Source organism: Ceratotherium simum, chromosome 34, assembly GCF_057802395.1.
Source record: "Ceratotherium simum simum isolate JZ-2026a chromosome 34, ASM5780239v1, whole genome shotgun sequence".
NCBI lineage: Eukaryota > Metazoa > Chordata > Mammalia > Perissodactyla > Rhinocerotidae > Ceratotherium > Ceratotherium simum.
Genome location: NC_141933.1, coordinates 15,752,569 through 15,772,111, shown reverse-complemented (window position 1 = coordinate 15,772,111; position 19,543 = coordinate 15,752,569). Strand labels below are relative to the sequence as shown.

At 36.8% G+C, this 19,543-nt stretch overlaps 1 protein-coding gene and 1 pseudogene across 1 annotated transcript; one reads left to right on the top strand and one right to left on the bottom strand.

The window, feature by feature from the left end:
• Positions 1–3,215: 3,215 nt before the first annotated feature.
• LOC106803025 (olfactory receptor 5B12-like) lies at positions 3,216–4,165 on the top strand (annotated as a pseudogene).
• Positions 4,166–13,765: 9,600 nt separating this feature from the next.
• Positions 13,766–14,704, bottom strand: LOC101399070 (olfactory receptor 5B2-like). Its single transcript, XM_014793107.2, has one exon. The coding sequence runs from the start codon at positions 14,702–14,704 to the stop codon at positions 13,766–13,768; it is 939 nt and encodes a 312-aa protein (XP_014648593.2).
• Positions 14,705–19,543: the final 4,839 nt, after the last annotated feature.

The following is a 19,543-nucleotide window of genomic DNA, read 5'->3' as shown; positions in this document are numbered from 1 at the left end:
CATTTTTGTGTCCAGGGCTGGAGTAGACAGTTTAGATTATATGTAAAATATTAAGGCAGTATTTTTTTTACTTATTAAACACTCAGCTTCGATTCATAATGACATGATTTCAAATTCTAACTCTGCTACTTGCTGGCTTTATGGTCTTCAATGTTTAACTCATTGTCATCAAGCTTCAGTTTCCCCACATCTGAAATGGGAATATATCTCACATGGTTGCGTGATAAATTGAGTACTGTATGAATGTGGTGCCCCTAAAATAACAAGTGCACGATAAATACTAGCTATCAAGGTTTAAGTCATTATTAAAGTTCTGATATCCACTTATACAGTATTGATCATCTATATGGGAAGATAAAGCTTAAATTAGATAAAATAAATTATTACAAGTAACAAAGTGATAAATGGTTGTCTACAGATTATAAAAGCAAGCCAGCATCTAAAGAGGAACAGTTACTGAAGACTTCAAGGAAGCTCGCAACTTGTGTTATTCTTTGAAGAATAAACAAAATTCATACTGGGGGCACAGAGCATCTTCTCAGGAAGATTGTACTTTTTAACTATTTTTTGAGCACTGAGTATGTTGTGGTCTGATCCATAAAAGGTTCCCCATCTTGGAACAAAGAATGTTAAAAGGTCAACAAACGCTTCAAAGGACTTTTATTCTTATCAATAGATTAATTTGATCACGAGTAACGCTAAAATTAGTTTTTTTCCCTGGGAAAATGTTGAATTAAGATCCACTTCACTTTATGGATAAGAGAGATGGTAAAGAAGAAAAAAGAATTTTTCAGTACATTGTTTTTTCCAGATTTAAGAGTGTCTATAATTCCGTGTGTTGATTGAGGTAAGTAGTTTGATAAGGGACCAAAAGGGTGCCATCGTCACTCTGCTATGGACGATACTGCCTCTCCAGTGGCTCCACACCACGAATAGCAGAGTATAGAGGGAGCAGAGAACTCTGCATGCTTCTATCAAAGACCCTCACCCTCCCTTTCCCACTGCCAACCTCATAGCCTGGTTGTCTCTGTCCACCTGGAGATTTTAGGACTAATCTCTTTGTTTTATTTATAGCTATGTCACTCACCATGAAGCTGAGAATCTCAGATCAGCCCTCAATTCCTATAAAATAATGTCCATATCTCTTTATTTCCCTACTTCTGTCCCCAAACTCACTTCTGCCCAAACTCTTGAAAACTTTCCACTGTGCCCTCTGGAATTTATAGTCAGTCATCTAACATAACCCAATATACACTTAACCTTTCCTCTGACATTTCCCTTTACCTACTTGGTCTAACTGAAATCTGTCCTGGAACAGTGCTTCCCTTGCAGTTATCTCAAGTGGTGGTAATTTTCTCTCACTTTCCCCTTAAGACTATCGCCAGACTATCTTGACTTTGTTAACAGCATAATACTGTGATTTTTGTTTCCTCTAAACTCTTTCCTTTGGTAATGTTATTTAGCCATGTGAATTTAGTATGATATATATTTGTTGAAAATTAGAAATTGCCAACAGACTTCAAATTAATATAATCTAATGCTGCCAGTCCTGTCTTCTGAATTCCAGACTTGTATATCCTTGTATGGATGGACAAAGAGAATCTCAAACTTACCATGACTAAGCTGCAATGGTGTCTCTCATTTTTTCCCAAACACCTGCTGCTTCTACACCTTTCCCTTTATCACTGTCCAAAAAAATGGAGTCATCATTGTTCTCTTTCTCTAATGCCCTCTATTCAATATATCAGGAAATCCAGCCAACTCTACTTTTGAAATATATCCAGAATTGGATAATTTCTCACTTCTCTCACTATCACCCTAATCCAAGTCATCATCATCTCTTGCATAGATAAATGAGATTAATGCAAAGGAACATGTAATGGGTGAGATCACAGCATTCCAGTTTTCATTCTCATGTGGAAACCCTCATTAAACTCACCTACAGTTTGGATCCCTAGATAGAGCCTGTCACTGTCTTCAAACACAATACAATAAAGTAGCATTTAGATATAACAATATCTACATTTATAGAATGCATTTAAAGTGTCAGGCAATATTGTTATCTCAATTTTAACAGGTAGTGAAACTGAGACCCAGACTCATTAGTTAATACTCAAGATGACTCAGAAAATAAGTGAATTCTTACTTGACATAGTTGGACTGGCCACTATAGAGGTAGAAGAAGAATATTGTGTGAAAAATTGAGGAAGGTATAGAAGGAATATGAGAGCAGGAGGAATTTGGGACAAAAGCAAATGGAATGAGTTAAGATATAGGATGTTAGATTTCACTGGAATCCCTGTCTTACAACATCCATCCCTCTAATCCATACATAGATCAATCACTTTGTCCTAGTCATAATGTGCAAGAATTTACAATGTTGGTTTGCATTATCAGTCCAGTTTGATGATGAGTTCAAGGGAAAATTGATGGCCGAGTGATATTGAGCAATACCCAAGGTCAGCCAGAGTTTGCATCCAGATGTCCCTAGTCTGTACTCATACTTTTAACTTTTATTCTCTAGATGCCTTTACTCCTGTATATGAATTTCTATAGGATCCCACTGTGTGGTAATTACACATTCTATGTATCTTATTTTCTTATGAGATATTGAAGGCTAGAACATCGTATATTAAACTATCTTTTGCTGGCATATAATACTGAGCTTGATAAAAAGGAGATGATGGCAAAAGCGGTGATTCAAATGAATTAAATTACACTAACCAGATTTTATTACATGGATATTTTGTGTTAGTGTTTGAAAATCTGAATTGGGAGGCTAACACAAACCTGTCAGGAATAATCCTGTGGTTTTGCATGTCACTCCATCTCTGCACTCTGGTTTAATCATTTATGAAGTTAGAAGAATGGGTTATATTACCTCCAAAATACTTTTGGTTAGAACAATTTATAGTCTATCAATTTTTTTTTTTAATTTTTTGTTTATTGCAGTAACATTGGTTTATAACATTGTAAAAATTTCAGGTGTACATCATTGTACTTCTATTTCTGCATAGATTACATCATGTTCACCACCAAAATACTAATTACAACCCTATCTATCAATTTTTAAAAATAATATTTTGTTGTTATGCCCATGTTAAATTCAGAGAATACTGATATAAGTTATACATTGGACAAAATGATGGCTCTAAGCACAGTTACCATCCAGATCCTCTTGTCTCATTGCTGTAGGGCAGTCACATAATCCACAAATGATTCCAGTGGAGAACAGTACAGAGGTGACTGAATTCATTCTTATGGGGATAACTGATGACCCAGAACTGCAGATCCCACTCTTTATGATATTCAGTCTCCTCTACCTCATCACTCTGGTTGGGAACTTGGAGATGATCATGTTGATCCTGCTGGACTCTTGTCTCCACACTCCTATGTACTTTTTCCTCAGTAATCTCTCTCTGGTGGACTTTGGTTACTCCACAGCTGTCACTCCCAAAGTGATAGCTGGATTGAGGAAACAAGGTCACTTCCTACAATGCATGTTCTACTCAGAAGTTCTTTTTTTGCAGTCTTTCTCACTGTAGAAAATTTTCTCTTCGCCTCAATGGCCTCTGATTACCATGCAGTATTGTGTAAACCACTACATTACACCACCATCATGACAGTAAAGGTGTGTGCATATCTGGTCATAGGTCCCTATGTCCTTGGTTTCCTAGAGGCCTCCATCCACACTGGGGACATATTAAGTCTCTCTTCCTGTAGGTCCAATGTGATTGATCACTTTTTCTGTGATGTTCCTCCTCTCCTGACCCTCTCATGCTCAGACAACTACGTCAGTGTGATGGTTTTATTTGTTTTGGTGGGCATCAATGTCCTCTTTTCTGCCCTGGTCATCTTGATCTCCTACCTGTTTCAATTTATCATCATCCTGAGGATGCGCTCATCTGAAGGGTGCCAGGAGGCCCTTTCTACCTGCACTTCCCACCTCACTGCCATCTCCATCTTTTATGGGACAGGCATCTTCATATTCTTACAACCCAGTTCCAGCCATTCCATGAACACAGACAAAATCGCATCTGTGTTCTGTGCCATAGTCATTCTCATGCTGAATCTGCTGGTCTACAGCTTGAGGAACAAAGAGGTCACGGCTGCCTTTCAAAAAGATTTTGGGAAGGCTACGTCTTCTGTAGGACTCACACTTTAATGATATAGAACCAACAATAAGACATTCATACAGCTCAGATCCATCTAGGGAAAATATTAACTTGCTAGGCTAACAATTTTATAAATTCTTAAAGTACTTTCTCCCAGTTCTCTATTAAATCTACATAGCAATTGTCTTGACAGATATGAGGTCTCAGGAATAACAGCTTGGAAAGAATAAACATGAACTTAAAATTCTTATTTGAATATTTCTCCTTGGTTACATTTCATTACTTCATTTGTTTATATAGTCATCCACACTCCCATATGCATACTTACAGTCACATGTATCTTTAAGTACACGTCCCACACACCTCATTCATGCAAACCCCATGTAACTCACATACCCATGAATGGACAGAAGAATGAGTTCAAGAGATAAATGGAAGTAACCTATTTTTACATAATAATTTAAAACAATGATTTTTGTGTCTGATAATACATCCTTAGATATGAAACTGTTAATTTTTTAAATAGAAGTAGTCCCTACATAAGAGATTTTTTAATTTCATTTTTAAAAACTTTTTATATGAAAGTGTTTCATTTTAACATACTTAAAATTGGTTCCAAACATCCTGAGTATTGGTTTTTTACACAGGCTTTCATTTGTTTGTTTTGTTCCTTTTAAATGATAATAAATGTCATTATATAGGCATCTTTATTCAGCTCAATTTCCACCTTTATTGACTCATTATCCAGAATCAAAATCTTCATGTGGCGATTTTAATAAAAGAAGAAGACCAGACTACAAGAAAAGGGAAACAATAATAAAAGCATATTTTAACCCACCGAGATAAAAATAACAACATTTAATATTAAGGTAAGGCTTGACTCTTTCTCTTCAGATGCTCATCCCAGGACACATTTCATATTCCTTCCTTCACGTATACAATTAAGTCGCCAACTTATAGGTCAACATTCACCTCAAATTAGAGGTTAGTTTGACTGTCCTTGTCAGTTTCTAAGAATTATCTTGCCTAGCTTTTAATTTCAGTGTGTTAGCACCTGAAGAATCATTCAGAAGTGTAGTAACAATAATGAAGATGTCTTTAGAAAAGGAAAATATTACCTTATTTTATTGAGTCTAAAGAGAATTTCTTTGAATTATCAATACTCTGCATATTGATTTTTCTTTGAATATTCCCTTCTCAGCTAAATGAGTTGGAACACTTATAAAATATACATATATTTTAAACCTTAGACTCATATATGGGAAAAGTTAAGTATACTTTGTTCCATGTGGTGTCTGGAATCTAGCATTTAGGACTCCTGTGATCTGACATGGAGTGCCAACACATCCTGTTACAGCATGATAGAGATATTTAAATATATAGGACATATCATCCAGAACCAAATGAAAGATCAAAACAAAAAGTTGTCTCTTCTGATAAGGAAGTTTTTTCCTTTTGTAGAATAGGAACTGGGATCTCCAATCTCTCTAAGTTATTCTCATAAAATGTTAAAACCCGGCGAAGTTCCTGTCCAAGATAGTGATATAGGAGCCTCCTGAACTCACCTCTTCCCATGGACACACCAAATCTACAGCTGTGCGTTAGATAATTTCCTCTGACATAAATCCAGAGATTAGCCGAGCAAGTCCCTCACATAGGGAGAAGAAGAAAATAGTCACATCATTCACATTGAAATGGGTAGGAAATGTTGAGTCGCACTCTCATCTTTAACCCCCACCCCCAGCATAGTGCCATAAAATCAGGAGAGAACTCCAAAATTCCAGCTTCTCCCTGAGGAGAAGCACATCTAGCACCCCATGTCTAGCACCCCAAATTTTAAGATTCCCATCTGAGGGTCAGGCACCCCAAACGTCTCCCTCTGAAAGCCAATGGAGCTTGCATCCAAAAGACACACAAGACTACAGCAAATAAAGAAACAGTTCTTAACAAACTCATGAGGATTTGCTGTAGCTCTCCCCCAAGGGCTCAGTACAGAGGGAGCAAGCAAAGAATTCCCATCTCCCAGTATGCCTATTTGCATACTTTGAAAGCTGTTGCCTCAGGGTCAGTCTTAAAAGACTGACTTTAATTTAATTTAATTTAATTTAATTTAATTTAATTTAATTTAATTTAATTTAAAAGCAGCTGACTTCAATCCTCTCTAGAGACCAGAGAAGCCAGCAGACACCACCGGCTCCCCTCTCTCTAGGCCACTACGAATCACCACTACCGCCCAGAGGGTGCTGGTACATATATCCTGTGTTCCATATTTTGCAGCTACTGCCCAAAGGATAGACCCCTAGATTGCTTGGCTCTAATAGCCAACGGTGCTTGCATTCTCAGGTCCCACAGGAGTGTAGCAAACAAAGAAACAATTTTTAACCCGCTATCCTCCCAGGGCTCAGTGCACAGGGAACAGATGGAAATGTTCATCTCCCAGTCTTTCCCTGAAAGAGGTCTACTTACATACTTTAAAGGCTGCTTCCTGAGGGTCAGGCTTCTAATTTAGCATGCATCTAGGGGCTGACTGATTCTCCCCAGAGACTGGGGAAGACAGCAGATACCACCTCTGCCTTCTCATTGGAGATAGCTACAAATTGCCAATATCTGCCCGGAAAGAGCTTGTACACACATTTGGTGCCCCAGTTATTGCAACTGCCACCCAAGGGACAATCCCCTGGATCACATGGTTCTGAGAGCCAGTGGGGCATGCATTCATGAGTCTCAAAGGACTGTAGCAAAAAAAGAAGCAGTTATTAATGGGTGCAGGAGCACCCTCCATCAACAATCACCTGAGTCCAGCAAAAAGGGAGCAGGCAAAAAAGCCCATGTCCCAGTTTCTACCTGGAGGGGCCCTAACTATATCCTTTCCCAGCTACTGCCTGAGGGATTGCCTTCCAATAGGCCTGCATCTAGGTGCTGACTGAGATCCTCCCCTTTGGGACACTGACAGATTTTGGCACACCAGCAACAGCAGGGAACCACTAAGAACAAAGAAGGCACCTTGGACAATCACAAAGGTTTGAGATACAACCAAGAGGTCACACTGGGCTGACTGATGAGGTTCATCTTCTGCTTGAGACCACTCTCAAGCTAGAAGAGGTGGTTATTTTATCCTATGTGTAGAAAACAGCATAGACAGTCAAGGAAAATGAAGAAACAGAAGAATATGTTCCAAACAATATTGTAAGATAATAAAAAAGACTTTAATGAAATGAAGATAAGTGACTTACCTGATGAAGAGTTCAAAATAATGGTCATAGAGATACTCACCAAGGTCAGAAGAACCATGCATGAACAAAGTGAGAATTTCCAAAAAGAGATAGAAAATATAAGGAAGTATCAAAGAGAAATCATAGAGCTGAAGAATACAATAACTGAACTGAAAAATTCAACAGAAAGATTCATCTGCAGACTAGATCATGCAGAAGAAAGATTCATCTGCAGACTAGATCATGCAGAAGAAAGTATCAGTGAACTCAAAGACAGAACAGTGGAATTCATCCAATCAGAGGAGCAAAAAAAACAATGAAGATATCAGGGAGTATGGGAAACCATCAATTGGAACAATATACGCATTACAAAGGTCCCAGAAGGAGAAGAGAGACAAGTGCAGAAAGCTTATTCAGTGAAATAATCACTGAAAAATTCTCTAACCTGGAGAAAGAAACAGACATCCAGATTAGGAAGCTCAGAGAGTTCCAATTAAGATAAATCTAAAGAGCCCCACACTGAGACACATTATAATTAAATTTTCAAAATTTAAAGACAAGGAGAGAATCCTAAAAGTAGGAAGAGAAAAACAATTTGTTATATACAAGATAACCCCCATAAGACTGTAAGCAGATTTTTCAGCAAAAACTTTGTAGGCCAGAGGTGAGTGGCATGGTAAATCCAAAGTGATGAAAGAAAAAAACTGCCAGCCAAGACACTGTACCTGGCAAAGGTGTCCTTCAGAATTGGAGGAGAAATAAAGAGTTTTCTAGACAAGCAAAAGCTGAAGGAGTTCATCACCCCTAGATCAGCCTACAATAACATTAGAGTCTTCTTCAAGCTGAAACTCTGGATTTTTATTCCCCCCCAAACACATCAGTTATCAGTGAAGTTATTTTAACCTGTTAAAATAGACAGTTATAAGATGTTTTGTATAAGCCCCATGGTAACCACAATGCAAAAGCTATACTAGATACACAAATGATGAAGAGGAAGGAATCTAAGCTTACCATTACAGAAAATCATCAAATCCCTGAGAAAGACAAAAAGGGAAGAAAGGACTCAATGTTACTTTTTGTGATGATAATATTTATTTATTTTATGACTGCTTTCTAACTGTTTTGTTATTTTTATTGATGTTTTTAGGTGTATTTTAATTATTTTTTTATTCTAATGAGATATAATTGACTTATTTACGTTTAAGGTGTATATATTAATTTGATGTATTTATATATTGTAATATGATTAGCACAGTAGCGTTAGCTAACACTTCTCTTGAGTCATATAATTATCATTTTATCATTACTTTTTTTGTGGTGAGAATATTTAAGACCTAGTCTCATCAACTTTGAAATATATCATACAGTTTTGTGGACTATAATCACTATGCTGTGCATTAGATCGCCAGACTTTATTCATCTTCTACTTGCAGGTTGGTCCTGCAACTATCTTTGGAGACTCTTCAAATATAGAGTTTCTTGAAAAATCCCATTTAATAAAGATGTCTTTTTTTATTTTGTTTTGGAAAAATCCTATCAGGTATCTCTCTATGTATTGTTTCTACCATATTATCTTTCCTCTTTCTTTCTTAGTCTTGAAAGAAGGTACAAACAACATTTTCACCATGTCCGTCATGTTTTTCATGCTCTTTTCTTTAATTTCCATCTGTGTTTTGCTCCATTTTTTAGCCTGGACATTTTCTACTGAGCTCTTTACTAGTTTACTCTTATGCTGTGTCTAATATGCTTTTAGGCTAAATATTGAATTCTTATATTTAGTAAGAAAATAAGGAGTTTACCTTAATCCATTTCTCTTTTCTCTAGTACTTTGGCTTCTCAATTAATGAGTGCCTTGGTTGTTCTTCAACGCCTTTACACAACTTTTTTAAAAAAAAAATATTTAGTTTCTATAGTTGTGCTTACTGGCAGAATTAGGCTGTTCCCATCTACATGGTTATAAGCCCTGATAGTCCTTTTTACTAAATTATGTGCCAGATTTCTTAGCCATAAGCTGACTCATAAAAGAGCTAAGATCATCATATATACATCCTATAACTCAATCTACTTCTCTTTTTAATAATAATTTTCACAAGTCTATTTACTGTGTAGCTTCTCTTATTAATTGCTCTAAGTTAGATTATAAATAGATTCATGAGGGCAGTTATTCAATGTATCTTTTCAGTGACTTTTGAAATGAATTGATTTGAAAATTTCCTTGTATCTGAAAGAGGAAGGAGAGATGGGACACTTTTTTAAATTAACTCACTGGATGACAAGCTATTCCAGATTATTGCCTTCTTTATTTAGCAAATTTAATGTTTCTGAAGTGAACTCAATTTTCTCATAATACTAGACATTCTATCTCTGTATTATCTGCCTATCTGTCTCTCTTTCTCTCTCTATCTTCTCCCAACCGCATCTCATCTCATTTAATCCTCCCCACTCTACTATATATTATCACACTGCGATGTAGATAGTACTATTATCCCTTCTGTATTACAGGTGTTTTACAAAGGTCATAGATAGAAATCCTTGGAGAGTCTGATATTTAAAACCAGATGTATTTCTGTGCACAATCCAGTCTCACAACCATCACACTATGTAGATGCTGGTGACAACATGGACCTAAAGGAAAAAGTGTTCTGATTCATTTACAGTAGTAAGAACAGCAAGTATTCCTGCCACGACAGGACAAAAAGACATTAGCTATGTGGGATGGTGATGACTAAGACATGAACAGGCTGAATACATTGGTCTAGGAGTATACCCCTCAGTCATATCTCAATAGAATAGAGGTTAATTATTCACAACCTCTAGGTAAATCATAGGAACTACTCACACAATCATGGGTTTTTAAACTCACAGGCTGTAAGTAATTTGTTTGGATATGATGGATATTCCTCCAGAAATGGCAAGGCTTGGGGCCAGCTCGGTGATTTAGCGGTTAAGTTCACGCACTCCTCTTCAGCAGTCCCGGGTTTATAGGGTCAGACTGACGCACTGCTTGTGAAGCCATGCTGTGGCAGTGCCCCATATAAAGTAGAGGAAGATGGGCACGGATGATAGCCCGGGGCCAATCTTCCTCAGCAAAAAGAAGAGGATTGGTAATGGATGTTAGCTCAGGGCTAATCTTCCTCACAAAAAAAGAAAAGAAAAGAAAGAAATGGCACTGGCTTTTCTCACAATGATACAGGTTTCCAACAAATAGTTTCCAATTTGAAGCTAATTTTGAATCCCAGTGGTCATTTCTTCTGGCAGGACAATAGCTGAGCTATCCTTGTGACCTGTCTATTCTGGTCATGTGATCCAGACTAACAACCCCAGTATTGAGGACAGGTGTATTTGTTTGGTTTTATTCTGGAAAGATGCTGAAATGGAAACTGCCAAGGAAGAGGCCCTGCTATCTGTGCTGCAGACAAATTGGTTTCTTTTAGATTCTGCCAATTGTTTTGAAATTTGGAGCCGTTAGTATATACTTTCATTTTCCTTGGAATGATCTTTCTCACATGGGTTCTTTGTCATTTATAGGCCTGGCTAAAATGAAAACTCTGTGATTTTCCTTCCGGCCTGAGGCTCACCTAACATCAGACACTGGCCACAACCTGAAGCTTGCTTCTTTTTTTACTATAATTGTACAACAGTACAGTTTTGTTTTCCAAAATGCACTATACATGTAAAATTTATACATGAAAAGTTGTGAGTCAATTGTGATAATTTAAATGATATTTTGAGCATAAAAGCATTCAATAATTCAATCAATAAAGTGATTGATATCTCCCTCAAAAAATTTCCTAAGAATGAGAAAACATTCTGTCCAGCCAATATAAAGCAGATTTCTTCTTTTAGCTCTCATTTTTCTAGGTATAATTACATGCTTATTCTACACATAATTATATATATATGGCATTTTTTCCTACATATAATTACATGTTTCTTAGGGTGTTTCCTTGTTCAGTGTTCATCTTCTCCATCAGACGTAAGCACTATAAGTGCAGGAAGAATGTTTACTTTGCATGAATCTGTATTCTGATGGCTCATCATTATGGCTGAAACACATTTGAGATCAATAAACAGTTAAATGAATCGATATTTCTTCTTAAACACTGAATCTGGACATCAGATTCTCCCCATTCCCAGGGTTTTGTTCTTTTCTGTTATTGTTTTTGTTTTTTGATTGTTGTAGGCTATCTCTGTGCTGAGGATCAGCCTGATGTGTAAAGTTAAGGTCTTCTCAGGTCTTTTCTGAACTTTTCCTTGTATAGTCACTTTCTAATCATCCCATTTTATGCAGTTGTTTTTGAATGTCCTAAAGCTTAACGTCTGGCTCCCAAAAGGGGAAAAAGAAAAAAAAAGAAGGGGAAAATAAAACAGGCACTAGTCCTTTAAATTTCCTGGATGTCACTTCAGCTAAAGGGCGAGGGTCTTAAAACAACAGGGGGAGGTGCAACAACAATGGCTGCCTACCTCTTTCTTTGCACCTCTGTGATCAGAAGCAGCAGTCAGAGCATAAATTCTCAATATTTGGAGAAGAGAGTCCCTTTGCCCACCCTGGCTCTTGCAAGCCATGGGCAAGCTGCTCCAGGAAAACATGCACAGCTGCTTGCCACGTGGCTGGTGTGGGAAATGGGTACCTGCTACTATGCTAAGAGCTGAAAATGACCAAAATTTACCACAATGTATCACCTAAGTCTTCCCCTGGATGTAGCGAATTCCTGGTGCTTCCTCTTCAAGTATCCTCCCAGAATCCTGTCCTAACTCCTTCCTATAAGGATATATGGGATTTTATTTAGAGTACACACAGATAATTCAGGATAACCTCCCGCTCATGAAATTCTTAATCACATCTGAATAGTTCTTTTTTGCAATGTAAATTAGTATTCACAGATTCCAGAGATTAGGCCATGGATCTTTTGGCAGCTCTTTTTAGCCTGCCACAAGATTATATAGAAACATTCTATGCTATTTTTGAAAATCTTCTGTTAGTTGTAAAATTAAAGAATCACTTAAAATAAAAAATAGACGGGCCGTCCCCGTGGCTTAGCGGTTAATTGCGCGCGCTCCGCTACTGGTGGCCCGGGTTTGGATCCCAGGCATGCACCGACGCACCGCTTCTCTGGCCATGCTGAGGCCGCGTCCCACATACAGCAACTAGAAGGATGTGCAACTATGATGTACAACTATCTACTGGGGCTTTGGGGAAAAAAAAGGAGGAGGATTGGCAATAGATGTTAGCTCAGAGCTGGTCTTCCTCAGCAAAAAAAGAGGAGATTAGCATGGATGTTAGCTCGGGGATGATCTTCCTCACACACACAAAAAATAAAATAAAATAAAATAAAAAATAGAAACTGTTCCAAGAGTAGAAACATTACCATAAATACCAAAATGAATATTTGTGTTAAACTATAATGACTCACAATTACCACTATAAGAATCTTTGCACATTCAAGCACAATCTTACAAATATTGAGATTTAGAAGTCTCTTATTTTATACAGATAGCCAGTTAGACATGGGTGTACATTCTTGTGGATAGGTTTTGTACAATATCAAACTCCTAAGGATAAAATATTAAAAGCATAAAGATTGTGCATTATACTAGTATATTGAATGTATATCATCTTTATTACTGAGAGATACTGTCATGTTTATATTTATATGGACATTTAGAATAATTTCAGTTAATTTTAATTTGTGTGTATGCAGTAATTTTTGAATTGGAAAATGTTTTTATTTTCCCTCCATTTTTCTTGTACTCTGGCTCTTGTATTCTTTTGAAAATTGTGATGTGAACATGTTGATTGTATAAAATAACTCATTCAAGACATAGCAATTAATTTATTTAAGTGTTATATTTATGTATCTCTAGATAAAATGAGTCAACAAAAAACAAATAGTTTCATTTAAAAGTTATCACTTTGTTTTCAAATTAGGACCCTTAGAATACTTATTCAGCAAAATAAATAAATAATAATAACCATAAATTGATGTTGTAATACTCCAATTAATTACTTAAATTATTTAAATAAAAAACTAGCCCCTTTCCATTATATGTGGCAAATTTACCACTCCCATATATGAGCTTCCGCATGAGCACATGCATGCACTTCTTCTCATGGGCTTGTTTGTGCCCACGGTTTACACGTATGTTTATAGTGGCATGTGGTAGAGGAAATGCATGTAGAAGGAGTGAATGAGTCAAATATCCATAACAAGGTTTTTGACAAGCAGGACACAGATATCTCATGATTCACCTTAGCCATTCTCATTCAGGTATTCCATTTCTGGACATATTTCCTTTTATCTAGATAACAAATTTTTGAAGAGGGAAGGGTACCACTTCAACAGCTTAATTTCAGTGGGGGCCTAAAATATGTCTCAGCACATGGAGAAGATCTGAAAGAAATGAAATGCGGTTACTGTGAGTCCTATAACATTAAAATCACAAACATACAGACAATTTTGTCTCGAAAAGAACCTTCTTGAATGCATTCTTGACCTTCTTGTTCCTCAGACTGTAGACCACAGGGTTGAGCATGGGGATGATCATAGTATAGAACACGGATGCTGTTTTGTCAGTGTCCATGGAATGACCGGAGCTGGGCTCTAAGTACATGACAATAAGAGTCCCATAGAAGATGGAGACTGCAGTGAGGTGGGAGGCACAGGTGAATAAAGCCTTCTGGTATCCTGCAGATGAGTGCATCTTTAGGATGGTGATAAATATGAGTATGTAGGATATCAAGATAACTAGGAGAGCAAAGAAAACATTGAAGCTGGCTACATAAAGAAGAATCAGCTCACTCACATGCCTACCAGAGCAAGACAGAACCATGACTGCTGGAACATCACAGAAAAAGTGATGGACCACATTGGACATACAGAAAGAGAGATGGAATGTGTTCCCCACATGGATGGAGGCATTCAGGAAACCACAGACATAGCAGCCTGTGATCAGATGTGCACACATACTTGCCGTCATGGTGGTGGTGTAATGTAGGGGTTTGCACACTGCTGCGTAGCGATCATAGGCCATTGATGCCAAGAAAAAATTTTCTATAGTGGCAAAAGCTGCAAAAAAGAACATCTGAGCAGCACATGCATTGTAGGAGATGACCTGGTCTACTGTAATAAACCCCGCCACGACCGTGGGAGTGACAGCTGAAGAGTAACACAAGTCTACCAGAGACAGGTTACAGAGAAAATAATACATAGGAGTGTGTAGATGAGAGTCCATGAGAATCAAGAGAATCATTCCCAGATTTCCAACCACATTGGCGAGATAAATGAGAGTGAACATTATAAAGAGGGGGATCTGCAATTCTGGAATATCAGTTAGTCCTAGGAGGATGAACTGTGTCACTTTCGTCCTGTTGTCCATCAATATTTGGGAATCAGATGCCCTGTAGCAAAATAAAATAAAGGACAAGAGTATTAAGTGGTATAGAGATTACAGTAAAATTGAAATATTTATATACCATGTGCAATATTTCATTACGGCAATATTATCTATTTCAAGATTCTCCGTATCTAAAAAGTGAGCTTAACCACAAAATTTAGTACATTAATTATCTGCATAGTTAAAACTGTTGAATTAGAAGGGTCTTTGCAGATCATCTTCTCAGTTTTTAATTTTTTTAATTTTGTAAACGGAGATTTGGAAAATTGAATGACTTCTCTGAAATGACATGTCTGGGATGCTATATTCAGTTTTTCCTATCCTAGTAAAAGCTTACACCACTGCGTTGCTCATATGCCAGGACTGCTCTAGACAATTTACGTGTGTATGTATTAATACCTCTCAGCAATCTTAGGAGGTTGGTTAGTTGTTACTTTCATTTAAGTTGTGAGGCACAAGATGTTGAGGAATTTATTCATATTTCCACAAGTATTAACAGCAAGCCAATCTTTAGATCCAAGTAGAGTGGTGTTAGTTGAATTTAAATTGAATCACATTTAACTTGATTTACAATTACTTGTTGTTTCCATTGGTCCTAAATCAGTGTTGGGGTTTTACAGTGAAGTTACTGAGACTTATATGCATAGCGTGTGTAGTGGCATACCTGGAGCAGTAGGGACATGTACAACCAGCAGAGGCAATTCTGATAGGAAAACATAGCATCAGATACAGAGCTTGGGCTCTGGGATGAGGTGCATATCAGACTTATCATTTACTAACAGTCATTAATCCTAACCTAAATCCCCTGGACCTAATTTTCTCTATTTACAAAATAAAGACAGTAATGAGATCTAACTCAAAGTATTGTAAGAATTAAATGAGATAATTCATTAAAAATAATGAGTAAAATGTTGGGTGTTTAGCATAACCTGATTAATGTTAGCTGTAATATTATTTTTAGGATGGAATTATGGTCTCCATGTTGGTTTGGAAAAGGTGGGTAGCAACGTTCTGGGCTTCAGGTGTGAGTGAGTTTTGAAATCTCATAACCTGCTTCTTCAATGTGCCTTTTCTTACACCATAGAACCACGAGATTCTCTGTGCTCTCCAGGAGCTTTCACTCTGTCCTTGCTCCACTCGTATAATCATCTGCTTTAGCCCTTCCATGTAGCCATTTTTTTCTTAATTTTTCCCTTGAAATTTATCTTTTAAATTGCATTGAAAGAGTTTCCTTCTCTTAAACATTATTTTCTTTTCATTTCTGTCATCCTATATTTGAATAACAGAGATGGAGGGTGAAAATTCATTGTTTGTGGCATGCCTTTGGCCTGAAGATCTGTTTTTAGGCGAACTCCATGCTGTTATATATTTTATACGAATCTGTTCTTGTGTAGGAACAATATTTTAATTCTTTTTGTTTGAGTATAAGTCCTTTGGAAGGGCAGCCATTGAATGCTGACTATTATTTCCTGCCATCTTCTTCCTAAACCTTTGGCAACTTCACTTTATAAGCCTAGCCCATGAAGGTTGTGTTTGCCCACCTTAGCATGCATAACCACTTTTAGCATATACTATGTGCTACAACAAAAGCTAAGAGTTTTTTATATAAAATGTGTGTGTGTAAGGTAGGTAGTATACCTATTCTTATTCTACCATTAAAGAATTAAGGATTTGTGAAGTTATGTAATGATCTACAGTTGCACAGCTGGTATGAGGATTTAAACCCATTTTCAATCTAATCAGAAGCCTGTGTCTTAGCCACATCACTGCCAACAGGTGCAGATATGTTAGAAATAATAAGGCTGAAATTCTGGGGTAAATGTTAAAATGAAGTTTGGATCTTGCTATTTCACTTTGGTCCTTTTTGTAGTTTAAAGAAGGGTCATTTCACTCTCCTGGGTTTTCTTTTTTTCTTTGCCTCTAATAAGAAGCTAATAAATAGCAAACAAGGAAAAATTACCACCTAATCATGTCATCACCTTAACTATTTTTTATTAATATTTTTTAGAGGGACAACATGATGATGTTTCATAAGTATCAGCTAACTTTCTGCTAATGGAAGTTTTGATATTTACTCCCCAGCATCACGTCAATTTTTAAGGAAAATGTTCAAAACATGTATTTCTGTGCTTGATCAATCATAGTAGGTGTAGCTATCCTACTGCTTTTGCACGATTTACAGTTTTCCCTAAAACCATACGTTGAATATAGAAGCTTACCTTGTTGTTTGAAAACAAGTGACAGTCAATCCTGAATAATGTGTTTGAAATAAAAAATTCAGCCGTGGACTAATGCGTAAATACTGTTAGAGAAGCTCTCTCACGTAGTGGTCAAATGTTCCAAGGTCTCTAAGGCAGGGAATGATGCAGGAAAAAACATTAACATGGGTTCAAGTCCTGAATCTACCATGCATTCTTTCTGTGCCTTTGGAGGGGTCACTTACCTCCTCATTTGTAAAATAGACAAAATAAAATTACCTCTCCCACATAATCCACAGAATTATATTTTTAAATAGCAAAAAAAGGAAATGCCTATGAAATAAATTGGAGAGGTGAGGGGTTATCTGTTTAAAACCACTGAATATAATTTTTACCTTGGAGTGTTTCCTTGGCCATGGCTGCAGGATCAGAGGAAATCTTAAGATTGAGAGAAGGCCTGCATGTGCAAACAACTATCAACATTTAGATGAATACGTGATGATCAAAGAGGCTAGGACCAAAGTCTGGTCCCTCTAAAATAAAGTCACTTGGAGTCATGTTGGATTTCAGAAGCTAATGCTTGGGTACCCGGAGAAAATGATAAGAGATTTAGAACTCTTAGGAGTTGTGCCTCATGAGAATTACTACATCTTTTATTCCCACTTTCCTAGGGAAGAAGTAATTAAACTGCCTATGGGGACCAAGTTGGATATTTTGAGTGTGCACGTATGTTTTTGTATTGTTATTTCATATTATTTTCATTTTAAATTAATATATAAGAAACAGTAATATGCACACTTTTTAGTGTACAGTACTAATAATTTGATCATTACTTTGTATGTAAAGTCATGTAACCACTTCCACAACCACCCACAATAAATTTCCCTGAGCTTCGTTGTAGTTAACCCTGTCTCCAACCCACTGCCCCTCATGACCACAAAACTGTTTTCTTCCATGTAATTTTGCCTTTGCAAGAATATCCTTAACTAGAATCTTAGAATACGTAGTCTTTGCTTCTGGCCTCTTTCACTTAGCGTAATTCAATGGAGATCCATCCATATTGCTACCTGTGTCTATAGTGTAATTTTTAAATTGCAGAGTGGTATTCCATAACATGAATTTTATACTTGTTTTTTTCTTTCCTCAGTTGAGGACCTCTTGCATTGTTTCTAGTGTTTAGTGATTATAAAGAAAACTGATCTAAACATCGGCTAAAATTTTTATGAGAACATAGTTTTTTATTTCATTTGAGTGAATATTTAGGAATTGAATTTTTTGGTTATTTCATAAATATATTAATTGAATAGAAACTGCCAAACTGTTTTTGGAAGTGGTTCTACCATTTAGCATTCCCAACAGCAAACACACACCAATTTCTTCACATTTTTGCAGCACTTGATGCTTTAAATTTTTAAATTCAATTTAATTTAACTGTTATTTTATTTTCATTTCTGCACTTTCTCAGTGAGTGTCTTAGGAAAATATTTTCTTGTTAATTCTACTTGCCTTACCACCACAGGTATGGTCTGGAAGAGTTTATTTTTTATTGATGTCATAATAGTTTATAACATTGTGAAATTTTAGTTGTGAATTATTGTTTGTCAGTCACCATATGAATGTGTCCCTTCACCCCTTGTGCCCTGCCTCCAACCCTCTTCCCCCTGGTAACCATCAAACTGTTCTCTCTATCCATGTGTTAGTTTATTTTCCACATATGAGTGAAATCATGCAGTATGTGTCTTTCTTTGTCTGGCTTATTTTGCTTAACATCATATCATCAAGATCTATCCATGTTGTTGCAAATGGGATGATTTTGTCTTTTTTATGGCTGAGTAGTATTCCTTTGTGCATATATACCACATCTTCTTTATCCAATCATCAGTCAAGGGACACTTGGGTTGCTTCCACTTCTTGGCTATAGTGAATAATGCTGCATAGAGGTGCATAAGTCTCTTTGCATTGTTGATTTTAGGTTCTTTGGATAAATACCTAGAGGTGGCATTGTTGGATCACAAGGTATTTCTATTTTTAAGTTTTTGAGGAATCTGCATACTGTTTTCCAGAGAGGCCGCAACAGTTTGCATTCCCACCAGCAGAGAATTAGGGTTCCTGTTTCTCCACAACCTCTCCAACATTTGTCATTTTCTGTCTTGGTGACTATAACCATTCTAATGGATGTAAGGTGATATCTTAGTGTAGTTTTGATTTGCATTTCACTGATGATTAGTGATGTTGAATATCTTTTTATGTGCCTATTGGCCATCTGTATATCTTCCTTGGAAAAATGTCTGTTCACATCCTCTGCCCAATTTTCGATCGGGTTGTTTGTTTTTTTGTTGTTCAGTTGTGTGAGTTCTTTATATATTATGGAGATTAACCCCTTGGGATACATGGTTTGCAAATATTTTCTCCCAGCTGGTGGGTTGTCTTTTCATTTTGATCCTGATTTCATTTGCCTTGCAGAAGCTCTTTAGTCTGATGAAGTCCCATTTGTTTATTTTTTCTTTTGTTTCCCTTGTCTGAGTAGACATGGAATTTGAAAAGGTCCCTCTATGACCTATGTGAAACAGTGTACCGCCTGTGTTTTCTTCAAGGGATTTTATAGTTTCAGGTCTTACCTTCA